This window comes from Crinia signifera, chromosome 11 (assembly GCF_055691185.1).
Source record: "Crinia signifera chromosome 11, ASM5569118v1, whole genome shotgun sequence".
In the NCBI taxonomy this organism is placed as follows: domain Eukaryota; kingdom Metazoa; phylum Chordata; class Amphibia; order Anura; family Myobatrachidae; genus Crinia; species Crinia signifera.
The window spans coordinates 34,743,420-34,759,904 of NC_139227.1; the positions used below are offsets into that span (position 1 = coordinate 34,743,420).

The 16,485-nt window shown below is 46.1% G+C and overlaps 1 protein-coding gene and 1 long non-coding RNA gene across 2 annotated transcripts in view; one reads left to right on the plus strand and one right to left on the minus strand.

Moving 5' to 3' along the window:
* Positions 1-16,485, plus strand: part of LOC146045386 (uncharacterized) — a 481,075-nt gene that overhangs the window by 397,790 nt on the left and 66,800 nt on the right. The gene's annotated exons all lie outside the window — the stretch shown is intronic.
* The window catches only part of IRF8 (interferon regulatory factor 8), a 42,896-nt gene that overhangs the window by 2,155 nt on the left and 24,256 nt on the right, over positions 1-16,485 (minus strand). Inside the window, exons 5-8 of the mRNA XM_083164197.1 lie at positions 15,235-15,343; positions 14,085-14,138; positions 5,420-5,803; positions 1,591-1,706 (exon numbers count right to left, since the gene is read on the minus strand). Of these exons, the coding sequence (XP_083020323.1) occupies positions 1,591-1,706; positions 5,420-5,803; positions 14,085-14,138; positions 15,235-15,343 (663 nt within the window). The remainder of the gene's footprint in view (positions 1-1,590; positions 1,707-5,419; positions 5,804-14,084; positions 14,139-15,234; positions 15,344-16,485) is intronic.

Sequence of the window (16,485 nt, forward strand, 5' to 3'; positions counted from 1 at the left end):
TTTCCCCCTTCAAAAAGTTGGCAGGTATGATAAAGTGAAGGTTCTGGAGTGGCCATCTCAGTCTCCTGACCTCAATATCATTGAGCCACTCTGGGGAGATCTCAAACGTGCAGTTCATGCAAGACCGCCCAAGAATTTACAGGAACTGGAGGCTTTTTGCCAAGAAGAATGGGCAGCTTTACCATCTGAGAAAATAAAGAGCCTCATCCACAACTACCACAAGAGACTTCAAGCTGTCGTTGATGTTAAAAAGAGTAAACACAGTTGTTTGACAATAAATGGCTTCACCCAACCACTAACCATGAGTGAAAGAAAATTGTGTGAGTTATCATCATATTCTCTGACAAATGGCCAGAAAATCACACATTCTGCTAGAGTATGTAAACTTATGAGCACAACTGTACATCCATGATGCAACAGGGTCGCACTGATCATGTGATGCCAGTGACATCACTACCCTCCTAGCAGCTATCTTACTTACATGGACACGCTACACACACTCTCAGATTTATAACTCTTGTAGATACATTATTATTAGTTGGTAAAACCTGAACATAGCATTTGTATTTCATCAATATACATATATATATAAGGATATTAGAGATTGGATTATTCAGAAACATCGTAGGGTATATTTACTAAACACCAATTTTAATTGTTTTGAATTCACTACAAAATTTTAAAAAAATTATTTGAATTTCGGGTTGTGTTTGTGGGGCTAATACACATATTTAGTGCCTAATTCAGGACAAGTATGATCCCAAAATGGTAAAAACCATGCTGCACTGCAGGTGGGGCAGACAGGGTGATTTATTTTTACACTGCACTTTAGATTTTAGTTTGAAAACACCCCGGCCAAATCTAACTCTGCCGCGCATTGGATAGTAATCATCAATATCTGACATATGATTTGACACTTTTCACACAATTTATAGTGCTGATGCATCGAAGTAGTGTCCGGGCCCCTTAAGTGCTGTAGGGAACATACAATACCGTAGGAGCAGCAATTGCAGCAGCTGATGAGGACAGATTGTGTGGCTACTGTAAGCAGAAGCCAATAACAGTCTTTGGCGAATGAGATTTCTGTGCAGCATTATTCACCACAGCGGTTGCCTAGGGCACCAGTGGATAGGGATGACTAGATCAGGGGTGAGTGAAATAATGTCACATACTCTTTTGTTTTCAATGGCCCAGCAACAAGCAACCACTGGCTCTTCCTGTATGTGATGGTCTGGGAGTGCAGCAGGGGATGGGCACAACCAAAATAAGTTTTGCAGTGCAACTGGGTTTCGCAGACTCTTTGGGGCTAATTTAATTCTGTGCAATGTCCATGATGGGTTGCTCTGGAATAGCACATTGCTAAAATCAACATTGTGAGTTGTACTTTGCACCTTATACTGTAGAGGTGGCAGGGATATCATGTCCACAGCTGAACATTGCCAGCATATGTTTGGCAAAGCATTCCCGTATGCTAGAATATGCCAGCATCATGCCCTGCTTACCACAAAGGTAGAATCCCTTCCCCACCAATACTTGGACTTCTGAGTAGCTCCAGACTACATGTAGTCAGGTCACCCGCCATCCTCTCACCTGCACAATGATAAGCTTTAGGTGCACAGGGGTCCCATCTGGAAACTCTTCTCCGAAGCATAATGTCACTTTGCTGTCCGGGAGTCTCAGCTGGTTGGAGAAGCAATGCTGGAATTCTGGAAAGATAATAGAACATATTGTAATAGAAATAGTTGCTTGGCCACAGCATGGTGCATCTTTATGTTGTTTCATTTAAAAAAAAACCACGAAGATGGAATTGGGGCCCAAACCAGTACATCTTCACAGCCCTGCGATAGGGTCAGATTCAGGCCTATAGTTCCGTTCAAAGAACAGTGACTGTGGAGACGGCTAATACATCATCTGTTTACTCCCGACAATGGCACCAAAGCTTTGAGGTCCTCCTATCTGCTGCTGATTCCGTTCTTACTGTATGACAACTGATACAGTCATGTATATAAACCTTGCCCATGTTCTAAATAAAGGATAATAAAAATGACTCTGTTCGATATTCTTCAAAGAAAGTAACATATATAGATATGATCAAATCCATACACTTATAGATTTGTATCATAGTTGCAGGCTCCTTTGTCACAATGTCCTATAAGCCACCTGTGGCACACTTTTACCCAGTGGCGGCTCATACCTTATGGTAGGAGGGGGGCTGCCGCTGCTCTTCCTGGTCCCCGCCGCAGCGTTCCCAGTGCCTGTACAATGATGACAGGCGACAGGACTGGTGCATGCACAGTACCGGCCTCAGTACTGCGCATGCGGCCAGCTTCTATGGGCTGCTAGAAGTGAAATCACAGTCCCGGCGGCCGGCGCCTGTATAATAAAGATGACAGGAACCGGGGCCAGAGCATGAGCAATACCGACATAGGTACTGCGCATGCGCAGACTCCGTATTTTATGGGCTGCCACGCAGCAGAACACTTCCCAATGGGACTGCCTTGGTGACTGGCAGGTCGGACTTCTAATAGGAAGTCACTGCCAGTCGCAGTGAAGCCAGTGCAGTCTCACAGACTGCATCTGGCTTCACTACAGTGGCAGATTTTACCCGGGGGAGCTGCAGCCCATAGGTAAAACCCGCCACTGCTTTTACCCATCAATAATATGTATTACTGAGATGAGTGACAAATAATTGCAACACTTCCTGCAGTACATGTACTTTAAATGCACATTCCCCAGAGGCACCAACTGCCTGAATGTATGTCTTCTGGGTGTGATTCTGCATTAGTACTCTGATCCAACCTGTTACAGTTATATACAGGGCAGCTGGTACCCCTTTCACACCAGAAGCAAATTACCAGGTTAAAGCTTTTCAACCTGCGATTTTGCGGAAAAACCCGGGTTTTCCTTAAGTGCGAAAGGGTCAACACGGGTCTTAAATCCCAGCAATCCGACCCTGTTCTTGACGTGAGCCGGGATTTAAGGCGCGTGTTGACCCTTTCACACCACGGAAAAATCTGTGTTTTTCAGAGTTGAATAGATTTAACTTGGTAATTTGCGGGTCATGTGAATTGGGGTTAGGCTTCACCCGGCAAAATGACCCGGCACTCAAAAATGAGGTGGCCAGGTGTGAAAGGGGTTAGAGCATGGGTCTTCAAACTGTGGCCCTCCAGATGTTGTGAAACTACATGTTCCAACATGCATTGCCACATTTTTTCCTATAAGAGCATGCCAAAACTGTCAGGGCATGCTGGGACATGTAGTTCCACAACATCTGGAGGGTCACAGTTTGAAGACCCATGCTTTAATGTATCTAGCCTCTGATCACCAGAGCAACACTGGCGTGTTACCTTATTCGGTCCCCCACACACACTGGACAACCCATGGGACCACCAATATCATTAACGATATCGGCAGTCCCACGGGTGGATGATATTGTGCATACACACTGAATGATATCATTAACATGCTACACTAATTGGGGAGTCGACATTAACACCCTCAAAAAACTTTTTTTAAAAATCACATCGACCTTTTCATGTCAACATTTTGCCAATGTCGACATTTTGTCAATGTCAACATTTTGGTGTCAACCTGTTGATTGTTGACCTAAACATTGTAGACCTTTCCATCCACACCCAATCTGGATGGTGCAATTTAGAATATGTGTCACTTCCCCTCATGTATCACACTCATTTACATAAAGAATGTAAAATTGTGACCAGCGCCCTCTTACCGCTTTGTGTTACCCAATCTTGTTTTATAACGGTCTTTTTATTTGATAACAACTGATTTATCACTTCCGAAAAGCTGCTCTTACACCAAAGTAAGCTTTCAGGAAGAGTAATACTTTTCCCCTGCTGCTCTGGTCAGTGTAGAACTAGGGCATGTAGGGGCCACCAGTGGTACGAGATCAAGTTAAGCTGTGTAGTCATCCACCAGAGGAGGAGTGGTCATCCACCAGAGGAGGAGTGGCCAGCCACCTCAGCAGGATTTCACTTTACAGGAGACTGGGCCTTATTCTGGTTCACTCCTTCAGGCAAATTCCTTCTTAGATGGACAAAACCATGTGCACTGCAGGGGGGCAGATGTAACATGTGCAGAGAGAATTAGATTTGGGTGAGTTATTTAGTTTCTGTGCAGGGAAAATACTGACTGCTTTATTTTTACCCTGCAAAATAGATCTCACTTTGAAGTAAAACTCCACCCAAATCTATCTCTCTGCACAAGTAGCATCTACCCCACCTGCAGTTCACATGGTTTTGTCCATCTAAGAAGGAATTTGTCAGAAGGAGTGAACCAGAATAACCCCCAGTATCTTGACCATCCACAATAATTGGCAGGAGGGCTAATTTTTGAATATTTGGTGGGGCATTTATGCAGTGGGTCCTACTGGGGATTTCCGCTACACACCTGTTGGCCTGTCCGACCCTGGCTCTGGTCTTTGGATACTATTCGCATCTGATCAGCCACCATGAATTGCATTGTCGGTGCCAGTTGAGCTCTCAGTCACTTAGGCCACCCCCAGGGTATAAATGCAAATATCTGGGCAGATAATGGGGAGCTTGGTGTTGGGGCAGCTGGCTGCCAGGGCCTAGAGGCAGCTATACTGGGGCTCGGAGCGAGGGCTCAGCAGCTTTGCACCAGGTTACATAAAGATCCGACGGAAAAGGTGGAGATGAAGCGAAGAGCCAGATGCAATGAGTAAACAGCAGGGAGGGATCTGAAAAGATCTCTCTCCTGCATAGTTGCTGTGCAAAGGCAGCTTGTTACACATTTGGGGGCTGTCCGTCATCTCAGGATGGTGTACAGTAAACACAAGTTCTAAAAAAGAATGCTTTTACAGAACTTGATGAATTCATTCATTTCTGGTCCTTATATGAAGGTGGGGTGGAACCTATCGGGGGAGACTTATAACCGGGAAATCTCAATAATACAATACATCCTGCATTACATGAATGATGAATAGGGTTTAACTTAAAGTTATTGTATAAAATGAAAAAAAAAAATAGGACTTATGCTGCTTTCAGACCGCAAAACTGGCTTTGACCAGGTATTTTAAAACGTTTCTAAAAACGGGTCTGCCAGCTAAAACCCCTTTCACACCGCATGTCCTTAATCGGTATTTCAGTGCAGTTTTTGTCCTTAAACGGTATTTCAATGCAGTTTTTGTCCCTTCACAACTCCGAACCCGTTTGAACCCATAGAAAACAGTGGATGAAAAAAAACTGCACAAATTACCGTTTTGAAACGGTAAAAAATGGCAAAATACCGGGTAAAAAGTGCGGTCTGAAAGGGACATTATTAGATGATGAAGCATTTATTTTTTGGTGAAATCCAGGTAATTTCTGACACAGCTCCCCCTCAATGTTGTCATCAGCATATTTATTAGGGATTATTCTCACTGTGACCAGATTCCTACCTCTTATATATTGATTGGTATCGAATATCTTCACAACCTCGTCCCTCTCCAGCTTGACAGATCGGTCCTTGTACTGCATGCAGTTGCCACTCCAGAACACTCGTCCTTGGCACAGCCTCTTGATGAAAACCCCCTGCTTGTTGCTGTACAGGAGGACCCCTCTCTCCAGGTGACCAAACAGCTTCTTGGTGATCTGCCGCTGGCGCTCGCTGGGGATGTATTCAGCTGATGGGAACCTGATGTTCTCTAAACTTTCTGTCCCATAATTCTTCTCTCCGGTAATGGGCTGATTTACAGAGAGGCGGCACCCTTCCACCCGCGATGTGGTGACTTGGCTGACAGCTTTCCCACCATAATAGAACTGAATGATCATCTGAGATAATGCTGTGGAGGCAGAGAAGACAAATCCCAGTTAGTGCTTCTGCGTGGGACTAAACTTACAGGATTTACTCCATACTGGAGACAATGTTATGGTAGAGTCTTGTTCTAAAGGCTCCCAGAGTGGAGGGGATACGGTCACTAGGTCGACAAGCATAAGGTTGCCAAGCATTAGGTCGACATGACTGAAGGTTGACATGCAGGAAGTCGACAATAGATCGACGGGGTCATTAGGTCGAAACAAGCAATAGCTCGACATGGTGAAGGTTGACAGTCAAAAGGTCTACATGGGGTTTTTCAAAGTTTTTTTGAGCCGACACATGCCGACAGGCGGTATTTCATGCCTTAAAGTCCAATAGGGCATGGCGGGAGAACAAAATTGTGTGCCGAGTGTAGCGAGGCGCCGTGCCCGAAGCATGGCGAGCCATGCGAGGTCCATGTCGACTGTGTCTACATGAATAGTAAATAAATAGTGAACCCCCCAATGTCAACCTTTTGACTGTCGACCTTCCCCATGTCAACCTAATGCTTGTGTCGACCTAATGCTTGTGTCAACCTAAACCATGCCGACCTTCATCATGTTGCTCAGTTGACCTTCAGTCTTGTCGACCTTCCTGCATGTCGACCTAGTGATGTCTATCTAATGATCCATACATGAGTGGAGGTCTCACAGTCTGCATGAGAAAGCGAGTTACAAAAAATCATAACTGCAAAGCTAAAAGCTTGATCCACAAATTAAGTAAAGTGGATTCTAGGTACGGCTAATACACCGATGTTACAAAAACAGAGGATTAAAAGTGAAGGGCGCAAGGGCTGAACCCGTGCATGTTACTGTGACCAACATGTATTTCCCTTCAAGGACTCTTACAAGTTATACAGTACACATTATATGTAAGTGGAATAATTAAAGATACAGTATGTTTTTATTCTGACCCGTAAGTAAAAAACAAAGCATGTCTTTCTCAGGGCCATCTGACGAACAGGCGCACTGGGCAGCTACCCTGGGTCCTACAATTCTATGTGCCTTTGAGCAGGCGTCAGGTGCCTTTGAGCAGAGCTCAGTGTCCCATTTTCATCTGCAACCAGAGATGGTCGCTGATGAGACACTGCCGGGGGAAGAGGCAGGGGAAGCCGCTGGTCGCAGGAGCATGCTCCCGGCGACCGTCGCCTTGTAAACACAGGGATATGGTTGCACCTACTATTACAGTGCAATTAATGCTATAATCGCACCGTATATAAGATGCTTTAAATCATCACTACACGTTGCTTTATAACTCACTTACAGCGTGGCTATATCTCTTTTAGCAGCGCTCCAGTGATCAGACCGTTTCTTTCTTCACAGAATAACAGGTGTTTCCTCTGAATGACTCAATGTCATTGGGGCATTCCATACCCCACAAATTACATTCTCGGGGGCATTATATGGGGTTTTTTTTTGCACTTTTAAAATAAAGCGTTGTGCCATCTGCGAGCAATGAGACCGCAGTGTCTGGAGATCCCCCTCATTTGTGGCTAAACTAGCCACCAATTTGGACTTTCTTTGACTTAAAAGAGTAACGACTTCTTGATACATTTGGCTTTGTCTCAGTTAATTGGTAATAATAAAGCTACTTACTGTGGTGGTTCCCAAAATGTTTGAATAACGGTGCCCTAGAGCAGTGATTCTCATCCTCGGTCCTCAGGTCCCCCAACAGTTCACGTTTTCCAGGTCTCCACACAGAATCGCAGGTGAATTAATTAGCTCAGGGTTGCCTACCTGACCAGCTCCTTCAGGGAGAAAATGCTCTGTTCCTGGACTCCCCTGGTAATGTATGATTGCCATCACCTGTGGGGAGCTAGGTAATTGATAAGAAAGGTGTTTCACCACAGGTGATGGCAATCATACATTACCAGGGAAGTCCAGGAACAGAGCATTTTCTCCCTGAAGGAGAGGGTCAGGTAGGCAACCCTGAATTAGCTCCACCTGTGATCTTTTAAAACGTGTCAGTGAATAATGAGTGCACCTGCCGGGTGACCGGGAAAACGTGCACTGTTGGGGGGTCCTTGAGGAACGAGGTTGAGAACCACTGCCCTAGAGCATAGGTTCTCAAACTCGGTCCTCATGACCCCACACAGTGCATGTTTTGCAGGTCTCCTCAGAGAATCAATCTTTTAAAATGTGTCAGTGAGTATTGAGTGCACCTGTCGGGTGACAGGAAAACGTGTGGGGTCCTGAGGACCGAGTTTGATAACCACTGCCCTAGAGTATTAGAATCTTTTGTCATGGAACCCCTAGGCCAAACATATCTTATTGAGAAATTCTGAAATCATATTAAATTAAGTAAATTGTGTTTAGGATGCCCATACACGTTACAATTATTGTATACAATATTGCATCGCATTGCATAGGTTTTGCAATGCAATGAGATGAGATCTAGTACAAAAAGTATGTGCAGCACATAAGCAGCCCATACACGCTGCGATGCGGGCTGTGCGTTCTGTGCTTTGAGGTGCGTGCTCCCGCGGCACCTCATTGCACAGTACAAAAAGTATGTGCTTGCACATACTTTTTGTACTTTGTTTTCATCACATTGCATCGCATTGCATGCACAACGTGTGCACAGGCAATGCAATGCAATGTGATTTGTGCTTGTTAAGCACGGAACGCACGCCCGTATCGGGGCATGTATGGGCAGCAATACTTTTTGTACTAGATCTCATCACATTGCATTGCAAAACCGTGTATGTGCACCCTAAGATTCCATTATATTGTAAGAGACTGTACCTATATCATCTATATCTACATATATAATATATATATATATGCCTAGTGTCTGTTTGTGTGTCTCTTTAATACTGCCATCTGTTGGCGGCGATTGAAACCACATCTACATCTCTTTTTCTCTCACACACATGCACAAACACAGAAGCAATCACAAGGTAGCAGACTAGCTTTGGAAGCGTTTGCTACAAGCGGGCTTACTAGTTTTATCATATCTATAAATATATATATAAAAGGCTAACTCCTTATCTCAATGAGGTGAAGAAGTACCGTCAGTGGCCACTAGAGGCCAGTGGAAGGACCAAAGTACTCCTTTGTGTGCTACAAGATGTCATAACCGAAAGTTAAAGCAATTTTTGGATATATATATATATATATATATATAGAGAGAGAGAGAGAGAGAGAGAGAGAGAGAGAGCTTTGAAGACAGATTGGAGGTAGGAGCAGATAGGGACTGGGGGTGGGATTATGGGCTAAAAACTGTGTCAGCTCAGACTGAAAGTACATTGCAGAAGCCGTCATTTAGAAGTTCATGACTGGCAAACGCAAGCACTGATCACAAATTATTTTAATTGGTCCACGACCACCAACATGAGGCACCCCAGCAAGTACCCAGATGTGAAAAAGGCTCATGTATGCATTTCTATCCACACAAAATACATTGTATTCTCTATAATGAAAATAAAAATAATACTAATAATGAGAAAAAGCAGCAAAGCTCCGTGTCTTTGGCTGGCTGCTTATCATCCTTCCAGGCTGCCCTGGTTCACCTTCCAGTAATGAGTAATAAAGTGCCTTTCACTTTCTTGTTTTATCATCCAACAACCTCACTTACCAGAAACTCCTGTCACATATGGAGATAAGAGAGTTAATTAATTCTTAAATTAATCCATTGACAGGTCACCTCTGGGACAGTGACAGTAGGGATGCCAATTCTGGGGCATTATTTAATTCCCGGAATTCGGGATTGAAAAATGCCCGATACTGGGATTGGCTTCCCTAATTAAAAAAAAAATGCCCTGCATATGTACTTTTATGGTACCTTTATGGTGCGGGCGGAAACAGCCGGGAGGAGTGCGGGTGGGTGGCTGGGAGCCCGGTGCAGGGACAGGGGGCCGGAGAGCTGTTCTGCTGGAGGCACGGCTGGGGAGCTGGAGCCCGGCGCCGGGTAGCTGAGAGTCGGACCGGAGAGCTGTAGGTGCGTCTGGGAGCCGGGCTATCACGATGCGCAGAGCCGCAGGCCGGCATCGGGAACAGCCGGGCAGCGTCTGAGCGAGTTCTGAGACGCTGCCCAGCAATAGACTGAGCATGCGCAGTCTAATCCCAAAATCCCACAATTGGAAACTCCAATCCTGGGATTGAAATGCCAGCATTTTTTGGGGCCAAATCCCAGGATCCCATAGATCCCGATCCTGGGATTGGCCAGCCTAAGTGTCAGAGATAGTAAAGACTACTACAGGAGAACAATACATTTTTATACATGGACCGTAATGATCAGTGTCAGACTGGGGTATGAAGGGCCCACCTAGGGAATGCAGTGGTAGGGGCCCATGCTTAGGGGTGTGGGCAGTCTTTAGAGCAGGGGTGGTCAGGCCACAAACTGTTTTGATTAACCATTGGAGTGTGCATGGTATGGGCACCTTTATAAGTAAGTATAGTAAATACTAATGTACCAGATTAACAACAGGAATGCACTGTAGAGAATATACCATAGTCCTGAGCAGTATAAGGTAACATGTATAATGTATAATTCAAGTGCACAGTCTGGAACTTAATACCTAGAAGAGGAGGTAGGCACCCAGGCATTGGGGCCCAACGAGGGTTTTCCTGTACCCCTGTCCAACCCCTGTAATGATATTTATGCTTATTGTCATATTTGGCCACGCACATACTAGTCAAAGTTCATGAGATTCAGCCGGAGCCAGATTAGGGGGGGGGTCTCAGGTAACTCGGTACCTAGTACTGTCCTGTCAGGGGGACTCCCGGAGCATAGACACATCACTGACTCTCCCTCTTGTGCAGCAGGAGAAAGAAGAACCAGGGCACCCGGAAAGCAAGCAGGACAGTGTACTGTGAAAGTATCAGATATCATGAGCGGCCAATGAAGCTCCTGACCAGGGGAGAGATAGGAGGGGATGGGGGCCGTTAGTGACCCAGGGATACCCCCCCCCCCCCCCCCCCCCCCATACCCAGGGTCCTGTGTAACCTGTTATCTGATAAGAGTACACAGGACTGGAAAGAGTCCCCCTAAAGGCCCCCATACATTAGTCCGACTTGTCCTAGGGACAATTCGGACCTGATTTCAGCGCCCGGGAGGGGGGCACACGATTAGGCACTTGATGTGCCAAGGTTTGCATATGATAAATCGCATGGATTTCCCGGGGAGCTGCAGGAGGAGGGAGCCATGCGGGGGACAACAGCGGGCGGGGGATGCCGGCTAATAGAGAGCCGAGCAGGGGGAGGCTGCATAGGGAGCCGGGCAGGAGGAGGCTGTTGTGGTGTTGTGACTGCGGGAGCAGGGCGCCGGGCAGGGAGGATGACGCTGGCTGCGGCGGGAGCCGGGAGGAACAGATAACTTGAAAAAAAAAAAAAACATACAGATGACTAGCAAGCCACTGATTGGCTGAAACCTCTCTCTCAGCCAATCAGCGATTGGCTGAGAGAGGCCTCAGCCAATCAATGGCTTGCTAGTCATCTGTATGGGTTTTTTTTTTTCAAAGTTATCTGTTCCTCCCGGCTCCCGCCGCAGCCAGCGTCATCCTCCCTGCCCGGCGCCTTGCTCCCGCTGTCACCCCACCACAACAGCTTCAAGTGCCTCCTGCCCGGCTCCCTATGCCGCCTCCCCCTGCTCGGCTCTCAATAGCCGGCATCCCCCACCCACTGTCAACCCCCGCATGGCTCCGGGGCTGGGCTGCACATAAGATTTAGCAAATCTTATGTGCAGCCCGTCCGACCTCCCGACCCCGATCCGATGCGCATGGGACCGCGCATCGGATCGGACAGGAAGTGCGATTTGGGCCGATTTCACGGCCCGATTCATCCGAATCGGGTGAAATCGTGCCCAAATCACATAGTGCATGGGGGCCTTAAGTCCAATCCTAGTGTGTAAGTCAGGGTTGGCTACTTTTCAGCTGAGAGAGCAGCCAGCTAACCCGAAGAAGGGCGCAGAGCCGATGGACATGCCGTGAAGGGGGTGTAGCTGTAAATGGGGTTGAAACTCTGTGTTGTCTTTGGGGGCGTGGCCATTGTGATCTCATCATTGTAGCCAGGCGACCCACATTTCAATGCCGGTATTTCAGGCATAGCTGAGCGTCATCGAGTTCCCCGCCGAGTGGGAATTGCTGGAGGCTGGGGGGGGGGGGAATCCCGGAAGGGTAAGCAACCCTGGTGTAAGTAATACAGTGGATGTGGATGCTAAGCTTGTTGTCTTTGCTCCACTGCAAGAAAACTTTATAAAATAGTTGTCTTTCAATTGTGGAGCTATATACAGCACTTGCACTTTAAAGTCTCGTAATAGGGACTTGCAGGAAGATAAGTGAGGTCAGGTTTGTATTGACAAGTGGTGGATGGCTGTAGGAGAGGGGTGTCACCCATGTTTTAAGTGCATTGGACCCCCTAAATCTAGCCCTGGATACAGCCACCTGACTCCCAGAATATGACTGGAGCTTGTTCCTGCAGTCAGAAGCTGAGCATACAGATACGGTATGTGTTTAGTCAGGATTTCTGTAATTTTCTTGTCATACATGTGATATTGCAGTGAGGGTGGAGAGGGTGGAGGTCACCAGGAGGCATTATGCATCACTGGCTCACAGACACTTCTATGCTTTGTAATATATTGCTGTCCTTGTTTGCAGAGCAATAGGTGAAGCTATGCTATAAATTCTCAGTACTCCAGGTCTGCCGCCGCACTGCCACACATAAGACAATAAACCAAACCAACAGATTATGTTTATCTTATCTTATCAAAAGCTGAACTGGTATCTGGTCATTAGGTCCACATACTGATTGTATGACAGTTAATAGGTTGACCACTATTTGTCGACACGCAATATGTTGACACATGGAAAAGTTTGACATGCATTAGGTCGATGTGGTCAAAAGGTTGACGCAAGCACATGGTCAACCTTGAAAAAGGTTGACAGGAGTTTTTCTCATTTTTTTTTTTTAAACCAACGTGTCTCACGTTTTCCAGTATTTTCAACTTAAAATGAGTTCAGTTCCTACTTTACTTGCAGATATACTAATCAGCAAGGCGAGTACCCATATATTTTCTATGTACGCACATAGTCAGCCCTGTAATGTTCCTTTCAGACCAGCCAAAATTCCTAGGTTGGTCCGTGGAACAACCCTGGACTAGTGCTGGTGTGAAAGGGTCCAGGGCCAAAATCCAGGGACTGATGCCCCAGGATTTCAACCCTGCTAGCTACTTGGGTTGGTCCAGGGACCTTCCAGGGTTACTGGCTGGTATGATAGGTGCAGGGACATGTCCCTCAGTCCCATGATGCTTGTGCTGATGCTGATTGGCTATAGGGAAACTTCCTGATGCTGTGGATCTCAGACACACCCAGAGGCATCACAGCGTGCAGGGAGACACTGTGCAAGCTCTGTAGCACAACAGACCCCAGCAGTGCTATTTAACCTCCTTCTACCCCTCTCCCCTCCCTCTCTCTAAAGACCTCATCTTTGTGGGCCTAAAAAAAGTAAATTTCTAATGACATTCTCATAGAAATACAAGGTCTTCCTGGTTTCAGTATGAAAGGTGCCATCCGGGATGTCCCTGCTTAAAAAGAATGTGTAAATGGGGCCCAACCCGAGAATGTCCCTACATGTCCCTGGAATTTAATTCCTGGGTTGGTCTCTGCATTTCTGGTGTGAAAGGCGTGTGTATGGAATTCACCCCAACATTGCATTCAATACATTCACCATCCAACAGAGCACAGTGGGCCTACAAGGAGGGGGATTCAATATACAGATGTAGCCGGCCACATCTTTGCAGGGGCTGGTGATTCTATCACCAGCCCCCGCTAGCAACCGGCTACCACCAGGGGTGCGCGAGTGGCTTGCGCGTCCCGTGGCAACGGAGCCTGCCGCCGGTTGCCGCCGTCGCCGCCGATCCCCCTCCCCACCCCAACCCCCCCCGAACTGGGCAGCGTCTCCCTGAAGCGGAGACGGGCAGGGAGACACTGCCCAGCCACCGTGATACTTCGAGTGACAATCGCGCATCCCCATTCCCTATCGCCGGCGCTCACCAGTGAAAGGCATCTGGCGGGTGCCCGGCAGAGATGAAGAGGGCTACATCTGTAGTACTAAGACATTCTTTAATTTTTTTATTATTATTGTAAAACACAATATCTAAATGAAGCGCTTACTATATATATATATTTGCATAATGTCTCAGATTACCGGTAATAGAAAACGGAACAGAGTTGTAAAAAATAATTAGGAACAAATTAATAATTGTGGTCAGTCATTTTATATGTGAAGGGGATAGTTAATAGAAACAAAATAATGAGAGGTCTGTCTTACCGTGTGAAAACGGCTCACTCACATACATGGTGTACCCGTCCATTCCGTGCGGCCCTAACAGAGAAAAGAGGCCATTAGAACAACAGTTCTGTGTTCTTAATAAGCTCATCCAGGTCTATACTGTTATTCAGGTCTGTTCCTGATGGGTCAGAAAGTTTCTAAATGTGATTACCACCATTAGTACTTATCGTTGAGTGAAGCACTTAAATTGTATCACCATGCAAAAGGAAGATCCGTTTCCCTGTTTCGAGTGGGGTTCAGCTGGAACTGCTAAATATGGAAGATGCAATTCAATAGGCACTTTTTGGACTATGGGCCTGATTCTGGTTCACTCACAAAAGCAGATTCTCTCTAATGGACCTGCACTGCAGGTTGGGCAGGTGTAACCTGTGCAGAGAGTTAGGTTTGGGTGAGTAATTTGCTTCTGTTCATGGTAAATACTGACTTCTTTATTCTTACACTAATTTAGATATCAATTTGAAGTACAAACCCAAATGTAACTCTCTCTGCACATGTTACATCAGCCCCACCTGTAGTGCACATGGTTTGTCCATTTGAGAAAGAATTTGCCTTTTCAAGTGAACCAGAATAAGGGCCAGTGGGTGTTACTCATAGTGCGCTCAGTGGGTTACCCAAAGTTCACTCAGCATCTATAAAGCTGGCTATACATCAGGACAACCAGCATCCAATCCAGATCATAGCCTATACCTCCCGATCACAGCTTCCTGTGATCAGTCTAGTGGTTGGGCAGGGGATGCATACAGCCTCCGCTGCTTTCTGCTGTACTATGCAGACAGCAGCAGAGCTGAGGTGAATAAATGCCTGTGTGCGGCATCCAATCACCTCGGCTGGGGGCACACAGAGTGTGGGGACAGCCCAGCAGCTTTCCTAGGTACTGGGCTTGCCCCCAGCATGTTGGTTGGTGTTGCGGGATTCCCGGATGGAGGATTTCCCGGTGCTTGGAGATGATGCCATCTCCAAGCTCCGGCTCAGGACACGCCTCCGCCGACATCAGCTGCCCAGCGTTATGCCGAGTGGGGACATGGTGTAAAAAAGGTCAAACACCGGGTAGCACCCAGGTTGGTGCCGGGTCCAAAAACCCAGGTACGACCCAGCATTTTGGTGCAAAAGAGTACTAGAGTGCAATCACCTGTGTTAGGAGGATAAATACACCAATCTTGCAGAAGAGGCCTCTGACATGTGTCCTTTGCTGGGGATGGACTGCGTTTAATTATAGCCAAATAATCTTCTGTAGATGTCTGAAAGGAGAGGTAATAAGAGATATTTTTGTAAGAAATGTAGTTCTATCTACTGGCTGCAACCCACTTTTCCCGAAAAGGTAGTTCCCCGTTATGGGTTGTATTTGTTTTGCACCATAGCATTATACCGCCATATGGTATTACATATGTCCTGAGGGCTGCATAGATTTTGCAGTCCCACTGTAATAACTAAGCAACGCCAGATGTAAGACATTATATATATATATATATATATATATATAACCTCCAATACAAATGGCGTCACTCCGGGTCTTTGGTGAAAACAACGTGATATTTATTTTATCCTTCTAACGGTCAACGCCGTTTCGGGCAGTCGCCCTTCGTCAGGACCAGAAGTAAAAAATACAACAGTGCAACAACAATGTGTAAAAGAAAAGTGAACTTACATATAGGGGACCCGCCGTGTAGCGTCCTCCTCCGTCTGGGACTCCTGCTGACAACTTCCGGGATCTCCCGGAAGTGACATGTCCGTCCTGGCAGCGGAGGAGACCACACTAGGGAGACAGTGCAAAATTTGCCAATACATTAGAAAACTGTTTTAAAGTGCAATGTGCTTAATATAGCGGTGTTTGTCATATGATCTAGTGCTCATGCATATGTGTTAATGATGAAAAAAACATATAATACAGACATATTTAAAAACAGTACTGCGCACTGTCCCTGTGCTTATTGCTGAACGGCCACAAGATGGCGATGTGGCGCAACATTATCCCCAGCAATTCTTGCTCCAAATAATTATTTTTATAAATTTCATTATGCAGGTAAGTAGGGGTTATCGCATCAGGGAATGTATGAGGACAATATTTACTATCTTTATGTTAGGCATTCTATAAAGATGCATACATTTGCTGTAAAGTATATGAGTATAACAATCCAAAACACTTCTAAGTAAATATATACTGGTGCCTATGTCCCTTACTGTTTCACATCCTCTCTCACCAGGAATAAATTCTGTATTTATAAGAAGCTACCTAAGTTCATAGTCTCATTGAGACCTCCTGGTCTCAGGGTCCCCAGTGCATGGATCCACCTACTCTCAATTTGTAATAGGCTTTTGCCTCTGTCCCCACCTCTTAGGGATTCTGGAGCCTGGTCTATTAGTTGAAACCGTAAATTGGCTA